Here is a 9,852-nt window from a genome sequence, read left to right on the forward strand (position 1 = left end):
TGCACAATACGGCAGTGGCCATGTTGGAAAAACTGCGTAAAGTACTGAAGGGGCCACTGCAAGCAAATGCATTCATCAAACTCCATGAGAAACTGCTGCTCAAGACCAAAGAGATATCCATCAATTCAGGGATTTCTGTGGCAGCTTTTTATATATATTATCATGTCTGCAGGAATGCACGCCTTATGCAAATTAATCCCTCAAAAATGGAAGATTACAGAGGAAGTTAAAGGGTTTTGAATAGTTTATGGAAATTGCTGCGTGTGTGTGAAAGAGAGAGAGAGAGAGAGAGAGAGAGAGAGAGAGAGAGAGAGAGCAGTTTGTTTAGGCTGTTATATCAGCTGCGTTTGTACTCTGTGTAAATAAAACTATGAAATATTGGAAGACCCAAAGTGGTGTAAATGCACTTTTTAGAGCAAACACTTTCTCTGAGAATACACACTGCCCCCTAATGTATAAAACAAGATAAAGCACAGACGGCACTTCCTTTAGTGATGGGCAGAAATCTCTTGAAGGTTTTTTTGTTCTCAGACATGCAATATGAAGAAAATGCTCTTTATTGCTGAAGAGGTACTTTGAGTACTGTTGGCATGTTGTGTTCTCATGCTAATACATCCGAATTGTTTATTAATGAAGGTATGATACAGGCATCAACACGTTAAAAAAATATGCAAAAGATGTTGTTATAGCCACAAAATTGATTACTCTTTGTAAGTGAAAGAAGACTCCAGATAATATCTTTTTGTATTTATTGTTGTGATATATAAAGTTACTTCCCTTTTTAAATATTTCTTTGTATGTGTCCTTTGTTCTTTTTTAAAAAACGTTTCAGAATTACCATACATACATGAATCCAAGAACAATTTTACAGAAGCATAGAAATACAGCTTAAAGAAAGGAGAACAACGATGAACACAGATGCATGTAAAGATAAACACATGATGATTGTGTATATACAAGTAGGTCAACATAAATAGCTGTATAAAAACGGTAGTTACATTTGTTGTATGTGTACACATACTTGGCCAATAAAGCAGATTCAGAATGTAATTTAGAGCTATAAATTAAGGGTTTATGTCTGACAGTGAAGATACGGTATACAGCCCTAAAATAATATGAAGTCAAAATTCAAACAGACTCGCAGTAAAACCCAGCATATATAACAGAATGACACAGTGAGTGGCTAACTCAGGAAGTATTTGCTTCTATTCATGAGCGTGATGGGCATAGTGATTCATGCTGTTTCCGTCGTCATCACTTTTCCACTCTGCCGTCCAATCAGGAGCAGGAGAAGCGGGTGCGGCGGTGACAGACCCGGAAATGCACCAATAGCTGCCTACCGCGAGCCGGACGGTTCAGTATCTGTATCCGCCTTCACGCGGCTGCCTTGTTGAAGTCTGTCAGAAATGAGTTTCCACTACGGCCAGGTATCGAAATACTGCATTTTCTGTTTTGTTTATGTTAATTAGCACAACATGTTTACATTGTTAAATAACTGTAATATCTGTTTCATTACCTTGATATAACGTAACTAATGTTTTAGGACATGAAAAACACAAGTGACGTTAACGTTAGCTATTCATCTGTTTGCTGTAACAGTTAGTAAACAATGCAAATGGTGCCGCTACGTGGTAATAACGTCCATTAGCTTATGTTGCAGTGTGTTTTGTGAACGTTATATACGCTAACATTGCTGGAGTTATGGTTAAACAATATGTAAGTGAGCGTTAGCTGTTTTAATATTCCCGTTTTGTATATCACCAAAGGAATCTTGATTGTTTAGTTCGTGAATTTCCTCGTAGTTTTCTACAGCCTGTAACATTAACGTTACTTCAGTGGTGTAAGAAGTATTCAGATCCTTACAAGTAAAACGTGACAGTGTCTCACAGTACAGGTATTAGTAAAGTTCAGAAGTAGGCTGTTTACAGCTAAATGTTGAAGTTAAAAAGTGCTGGGAATGGGTCCTGTAGGCTTTTATAGGATATATTAAACTGTTGGATTAATATTACTGATGCATTAATCTCTAAACAGCAACTCTGTATCCCTTTTACACTGTAACAATGACTTATATTTGATAAACTAATTACATGTTTTGTATATATATATATATATATATATATATATATATATATATATATATATATATATATATATCAGAATGTAATACACACACAGCTCGTTTACTCCTTGTATTTATCACACAGTCTTGTCTTATCACTGTAGGGCTATCCAGGAGGAGGCCACCGACCACCTGCTGCTCCATACGGGGGAGGCAGTGGTCCCTACGGGGCCAGCCCCTCGGCTCCATACGAAGGTGCACCACATCAGCCAGGGGGCCAATATGGTGCTTATGGAGCTCCAGTTCAAGGAGGGCAGTATGGGCATGGACCAGGTGGTGCCCCCGCCGGGCATTATGGGGGTTACGGGGGACAGCCCCATGGAGGACATTATGGACAACAGGCTCCTGCAGGTAAGCTGAGACTGGAGATGCTTCTGGGGCACCGCTGCCAGTGTGAGTTGAACGGGCATATTGTGAACACGAGGAGACTGCGGATGGGCTCTTATTCCCCCATCTTCATTGCTTTTCCACTCATTCTCTCTCTCTCTCTCTCTCTCTCTCCCTCCCTCGCTCTCTGCTGGGATGATGGATAGAAAATGATTTACGTTCCCTGACAGTCATGTAGAGACAGGGTTCAGTGTGTGCCCCTCAGCAGGATTACACGGCTGGAGTGATGACTCCGGTAATACTGAGTGAGGGCTAAAGTAAGAGACAGATGGGTAAAGAGTGTAGTGTGTGTGTGTGTGTGTGTGTGTGTGTGTGTGTGTGTGTGTGTGTGTGTGTATATGTTTATGCATGTGTGTGATTACACTGTTGTTCCCTGTAGCATCCAAGGAAAAGCCTATGTTGCTATCACTTCCCACAGGGACAGAATCCATCAGGGTCTCTGGCCTGAAGTGTCACCTGCCCAACTCTCCCCATTCCTTTTCCTGACAATCAGCCCTGCCTCCACTCCTCCCCTTGTCTCATACCGTACTTTCTAACACCCCCCCCCCGTCTCTTCCGCCATGTACTCAGGTAATGGCTTCTTGCCCCGACACCATCTCCCTCTTTCTGGGAGGACTTTTCCTCAACACTTGACCCTGCGGCTACCTTCTTGAGAAACACTGAGCATGTGTAACTAAGGTTGGGGAGGTATTCTTCAGCAGAATATACGGCTACAAACTGTACCAGTCTGATATAATACTCCCAATTTAAGCTGTTTTTCCTTTACTGGAAGAATATAAAGTATTTTAATGATATGAATGGGGTAGTTGAATTATTAGATGTTATTTAAGGTGTAGCAAACCAGACCGTAATACTTTTTTTCTCCTTTCCACACATTCCTCCTGCATGTGTCAATGCTCCTGCGTATATAATGTACTTTGTTGCTATCTTTTCCTTTGACCATCCCCCACCCCTACCACACACACACACACACATGTTACTCCTCAAAGCCGGAGAGCTTCGCTGAAATGATATATTAAAAACAACAAAAGCATGCTGAGAAAACAATCTTGCAGTGCTGGGCCTCTTCAAAGTCATTCTGAGCCACCACTTCTCTCTCCACCATCCCATCACTGCTCTGATTCTTCCTCCCTGTAGGAAACATCCCTCCTGGTGTTAGCCAAGAGGCGTACCAGTGGTTCCACACCGTGGACACGGACCACAGCGGCTTCATCAACCTAAAGGAGCTGAAGCAGGCACTCGTCAACTCCAACTGGTCTGCTTTCAATGACGAGACCTGCCTCATGATGATCAGTAAGTGCTGCAGCTGCGGCCAAATGAAAAGCTCAACGGTGCGAGTGGGAGGTAGCTCCATGTTGTTGAATTGGTTATAAATAAATGCCTTAGTGTCTACAGCAAAATGGATAAAAAATAAATGGATAAAAGAGTGGCGGGAAAAAGAAAGTAGGCTGGCTTTATAAGTGTGTGGCCCTCTAAATTTCACAAACTTAGATTACATTTCTAAAAGAAGTTCGGGCAGCCAAGAGGAGTCAGCCTAAATCTGACGTGTCCGTCTGGGTACCTGTTAGTTGCACTCGTATCCCGACATTCCAGTTGTGTTTGTCAGGCAGTGACTAATATGTTCCATTATCATAATGAGAACTGAGAGACTCCTGTGTGCTACTTTTATATAATACAAGGAGAAGAGTCATGATGATGGACAGAGGGCTCGCTCGATACATGGCCCAGAATTGCACCTCACATTGTTTGGCTAAAAACTGTCCCGTGCTTTGTTTTTCCTTTAGACATGTTTGACAAGACGCGGTCCGGTCGAATGGACGTATTTGGCTTCTCAGCACTGTGGGAATTCATGCAGCGCTGGAGGGCGCTCTTTCAGCAGTACGACAGAGACCGCTCAGGCTGTATCAGTGGCACGGAGTTACACCAAGGTAGCCCCCGTTTGTGTGTGTGAAAGCTTGATCTGAAGCCTGAAATAAAACCTTTCAGCAGATAACAACAATGATCTCCCCGTCTTGTCTGTCCGTCCTCTAGCCCTCGCTCAGATGGGCTACAACCTGAGTCCGCAGTTTTCCGAGACGCTGGTGCGCCGCTTCACCGTGCCGCGCGGGCGACCCGGCATCCAGCTGGACTGCTTCATCCAGGTGTGCACCCAGCTCCAGAGCATGACGCAGGTCTTCAGGGAGAAAGACACGACCATGTCGGGCAACATCCGGCTCAACTACGAGGATTTCCTCTCCGGGGCCGTCACCAGGCTCATGTGAGCCCCCGCTCCACCGGCAATCCGTCTGCACTGTGGATTCATCGTATCATTCCGTGTTCAGGTCATGTTTTGCTCACGTTTTCAGTGCTCTGCCATAAGTGCCTCCATCTGAATGTGTGCAGTATATCAGCCGGAACACATCATTCCGTGGCTTGTTGCTGTAAGGAGGTAAAAAGCCTTACATCAAAGTTCATTGGCTGTTAAAAAAAGGCAGCTAAAGCCTTTACTGGATGGCTTAACTTTCACCAGGCGCAAGTGTGAAAGTGATTGTTTTACAGGAGACTGATGCTATAGAGTGCCAGTTATATTTTTACCATAAACTGCAAACGAGGCCTTGTTTACACATGTGTGATTTTGACATTCATACCTGATGAATTTGCTCATATGCAGACATTAACCGGTTCCTGTGCCATTAGAATGCCATCAGGAATATTCAGCATCTCCAGAGGGTGTTTCCATGCAATGGTTGCACATTGTATTGAACATTGCTTTATATTGTACTGTGTATAATTAGCCAAAATACAGCCACTTTTTCTAATATTTCAATTATTCTACTCCTCGCAGTTAGTGGGGTGTTGCTGTTAAAGCTCTGTAACAAAGTTGTCTGCTACATTGCACCCCTGTAAGCCAGTATCAACCAGAAATAAAAACAATTATCCGTGGGGGGGGGGGGGGGAGGGACTCCCAAAAGCATTAATAATTGTTCCTTGTTATGTTTTCCGCTTTCCAATCAATGAAATGTATCTTCAGTGGTTGTCGGGCCGGTGCTTTAATAGATAAAACACTCCACTGAGGTGGTCTGAAATCAGATAACATCATGGTTCTTAATGCCAAAAACAAATAAATGTATTTTCTATCACGTTTTGATGTATTCATGTTCTTCACACAAATGAAAAAAATACAGTTCCTACACTTTGAAGAAGCTGCATGCTGTCGTGTTCACTCTGGATTTGAAAGGCAAGTGTTGTGTAAATGCAGCAGTAAACACTACGCAAATCTCTGTGCGCTTGGCTGAAGTTTTTTTTTCTGGTCTGAAAACAGAGAAAACCGAATCCTTAAATGGAGGTAAATCACTTCAAAATGTATGTGTTATCCAGCAGAAGTGCAGTTGTAGATCCAGACCCTATACTCGTCACCTTTGCCCTCAAAGTGTCCCAAATCAGATGCTCTTTTCTCCTTTTGGCAGATTGGCCGCACAAAAGAGCCTCTGTCTTCCTCCTTCCACATCTGGCGCTTCTTTCCCTCCCCATCTGTTACTCTGCTTCATCACAGTCTGTGTCAAGAGTCCTCTTACTCCTCCTCGTCTCTTTCCAAATCAGAGGCAATCCATCAAACTCCCCTCGTGCATCGTTTTCTCTCATATCTCACATCCGTCTAGTCCTCGCCCCTCGGCCTCCATCTTCATCTAAGGCTAAACTTAGCTGTCCCACGTCCTTAAGCACATTTCGTGTCACATCCTCCCTGCCTATCTGACACATCGCCTGAACGTGGATGTGGTTCAGTGTCTGGACCGCTTTCAAAACCATTTGAGTTTGGGGACTTACGAGCGTGACCAAAGGTGCACCATGCTTGAAGGTTTCAGCAGCATTTTTTTTCTGGCTTATGTGATTCAGCGGTGATTCAACCTAAATCCTGATTGTCATTTCCTGTGTAATGAGGGAATATCCCACCACTGACCATGCCTGACATCTGTAATTACCTTGGGGCGAATAGCAGGTCTGCGGGGCTTCAGTTAGCGAGGACGCTATACGCTCCACTCTGTCAGCCCCAGTTTGTGATTTGGAGTGATAGAATGGTTATATATTTATTTTTTTACATAAAACTCTTGGCTAGTGCAGCTCTAAATATCATTCACTAATAAGCAGGAGCTGATGAAACAATCCTGGCACTGCTAATATTGCTGGTGAAGCAGAACTGGCACAAGTAATGTTGTTTTTTCCCGCAGGGGATGAGCACATTTCCACTTTATCTGAAAGGATTTATCAAATGCCAGTTTTGGCAACTAGGAGATGGACAGCAGAGAGGGAGGAACTGCTTAAAAGAATCATTTTGAAGCGTGACGCATAATCACCCACACAGAATCCTGTTAATCACAATCATTTCAGCAGTCTTTGGAAGTAATGAGAACATTAAAACAAATTTGGATTTAGCTGCATTTTCTTAAAACACTTTCTCCCTCTGCACAAATGACCAATGAGTCGCTCCACGACAGGCTGCATTCCAATCGCTAGATCAGCCCTGTGCCCTGCACACTGCATGGCACAGCTTTGCGGAAAATGTTTGGGCCTGCGAGCTGAAATATCAGTGTCATCAATCATATGGAGCCTTAGAAAGAACATTTACTGATTCACTTACCCAGAAACGTACCCCCCCCCCCCCCCCCCCCCCCCCCCCCCCCATCCCCCTATAGTCAATGCTGCAATTTATGGTTTCCCACCGGGTGGCTGAAACATACATAATTTCTCTGCATCCCTCATAAGCAGTTCAAGTAAACAGAAGCAAAACTTCTTCAAGAGTTTGTGTATTCAGACAGTTTACCAAGCCTCTAAAAGTGTCTGTTCTTTACATGTCAAACTGTGCTTTTGAACTAAAAGAAAAGTGTCATGACACTTGAGGGGTTTGTCATCCGAGAGGGGTTGTTCTCGCCTTGATTGCGTATGACACAATCCTGCTGACAGATCTGTCAGCCTGTCATGAGTATTCCTTGAGAGGAGGATTTTCTGCAAGAATGCCAGAGATGTTTGAACACCAAAAGAGATTGTATTTCTATGGCTTCCAGGAAGGGATAAACATGCATATATAGGCTATGTTGTGTAAGAAAGAGCACAGCTCCTTCGACTGTACAGCCACAAAGCACATGGGGTTCTTTGATTATTAAGCATGTGTTAGTTCCAATGAGACATAATTGAATCAAATGTAATTCATTATTGTGGAGAAATAGTTTCAGTTGTAAAAGGATGAACAAAAAAGTTGTAATACGTTTTTATTCACATACTGTGTAACCCTATTAGTGGATCACTAGCCTCTAATTTCATTTTCTGTTGCAGTGAGTCCCCATTTTAGTGATCTTAAATTGAATATATGTATTTTATATCACTGTATAGAAGGTGTAGCCTAGTGTTGTACATAGATAATGTTAATTCACTTTCTGTTTTTCTAAAACAAATAATTTAAATAGATGTTTCGGCCCTCCTCATCTCAACGTAGTGCGCTATTGTCACCACTTAGCGGCGCTAATGCGCCGAGAAAACACGTTGCAGCAAAGCGCGGCTCGTCAGCCAATGAAATCCAACCAGGAAGTCGACAGACGGATATTGCGTATTTCCGCTGCTGTACCAACGTGCAAACGGTAAAGGTGAGTGGAGACAAATGAACTAATGCCTTTTATCACAATATTACAGAGACAAAACTGCACACGGACTTGTTTCTAGTGACGGTAGCTGGTGCAGGTTTAACTGTAGAAGGTCTGTCACTGCGCGGATTGTAACCTCACGTGTCACTTCGCGTTATTTATAGTTAGCGGTTCATAATATGACTTTCACGCAGTAACTTACACAAGTCAACATGTATCGATAGACCTGACACAATGAAACATGAACGCATGTTTTCAGATGCTCTGTCCAGGTTGGTACCAGCCCTGTTCTGGTTGGCAGGTGTGAACATGTCATCTTAATGTCGTATGTAAAAGCAAAGCGTACGGCTTTATATACAGATTATTGCCCGTTCTGAATCGAGGATAGCCACTCAGCATTTCGGGTAGGACGCGACGCACAAGCAAAAATGAATTATAATATCATTTGAAGTTATAAATGTGTAATGATACGAGTGTCCCTCGACAGAAGGTAACGTTGCGAGCTAGTTACATGAACGTTGATGCATGGACTGGTTCATGTTACCCAACACAAATCATACGTTTGTCTGGATACAGTAACGTTACACCCTGTTTCAAAATGTGATATAAAGTTTACACTTTTTCTCTTTTATGTTTCAGTAACCGATTGCAACATTATTAAATAATATACTAGTACTCTCTTGTTGGCAATAGTAGCTACATAAATGCTCTTTTATGTATGAATGGCTCTTCACTTTCCCCTCATACTATAACACTGTAATTGTTAATGTACGCTAAAACGCACTCACAACTTCCTCTTTTATTTATCCCTATGGAGGAGCCGAAGCGGAGTGCAGTCATGTGGCCTCTATTTTGGACAGCGGCACGGACCTATGCCCCTTATGTCACCTTCCCTGTGGCCTTCGTGGTGGGAGGCGTGGGCTACCACCTGGAGTGGTTTATCGGGGGGACCCCGAAAGCCAGAGAGGAGAAGAGCATCCTGGAGCTGAGGGAGGATAGAAAGCTGCAAGAACAAGAGGGCGTGGACAGCACCCAGGTGCTTAGCCTGAAAGAGAAACTGGAGTTCGCACCTAGAGCCGCTCTGAACAGGAACCGACCCGAGAAGAGCTAACCCGGGTCGGTGTGAGAGACATGCATTTACCCTCTCTCAGCAGCAGTGCATTGGGGGCCAAGGAGGGCAAAAACACCCGTTCTTACCTCAGCCATACATCCTCACTCATGCACCAGCTTGCCTGTGTAAATCAAACACAGCTGTGATTCTTTGACCTTCTCCTTGATGTCACACAAGCCTGTTCATGCATTGATCAATACCTAAAGTAAGATACTCTAATTAAAACGCATGAAATATTGAGCCTCTGGGTGTCCAGGCTTTGAACTGATGACAGGGTTTGGTGGAAACTGTTCTTTGTCTGTTTTCTGTACATCTAGTTGTGTAATTATCACACACATGTTATTGTGTCTCTGCTGTTTAAATCACACGCAAATGATGCTCGAGATGTCAAAGATGGAAGATTGTAGTTCTTTTTGTCTCATGTAACCGTTTTGATGGTATGCGACAAAATAAGCCAACTATGTGGGAGGTCTCAGGATGTTTAAGCTGCTTATAGTCCTATTGTCTGGAACATCTGCACAATACTTTCATTTTAGGAAGTCTGGATGGTTTGCACATCTCACGTTGTAATTATGTGTCACTGAGAAAAGAAATATGATGAATAAAGGAATGTTTGCTGAAAA

General features: G+C 43.1%; 2 protein-coding genes across 2 annotated transcripts; both read left to right on the top strand.

The window, feature by feature from the left end:
* The first annotated feature begins 1,321 nt into the window (after positions 1–1,321).
* On the top strand, positions 1,322–5,625 carry pef1 (penta-EF-hand domain containing 1). Its single transcript, XM_076075254.1, has 5 exons — positions 1,322–1,427; positions 2,224–2,470; positions 3,644–3,799; positions 4,291–4,434; positions 4,538–5,625. The coding sequence occupies exons 1-5, from the start codon at positions 1,407–1,409 to the stop codon at positions 4,765–4,767; spliced, it is 798 nt and encodes a 265-aa protein (XP_075931369.1). The 5' UTR covers positions 1,322–1,406; the 3' UTR covers positions 4,768–5,625.
* A 2,463-nt stretch (positions 5,626–8,088) lies between these two features.
* smim12 (small integral membrane protein 12) lies at positions 8,089–9,852 on the top strand. Its single transcript, XM_076075316.1, has 2 exons — positions 8,089–8,121; positions 8,936–9,852. Exon 2 carries the CDS (start codon positions 8,957–8,959, stop codon positions 9,227–9,229), a length of 273 nt encoding a protein of 90 aa, XP_075931431.1. The 5' UTR covers positions 8,089–8,121; positions 8,936–8,956; the 3' UTR covers positions 9,230–9,852.

This window comes from Anarhichas minor, unplaced genomic scaffold, assembly GCF_050575085.1.
Source record: "Anarhichas minor isolate MPS153535 unplaced genomic scaffold, ASM5057508v1 ptg000051l, whole genome shotgun sequence".
In the NCBI taxonomy this organism is placed as follows: Eukaryota; Metazoa; Chordata; class Actinopteri; order Perciformes; family Anarhichadidae; genus Anarhichas; species Anarhichas minor.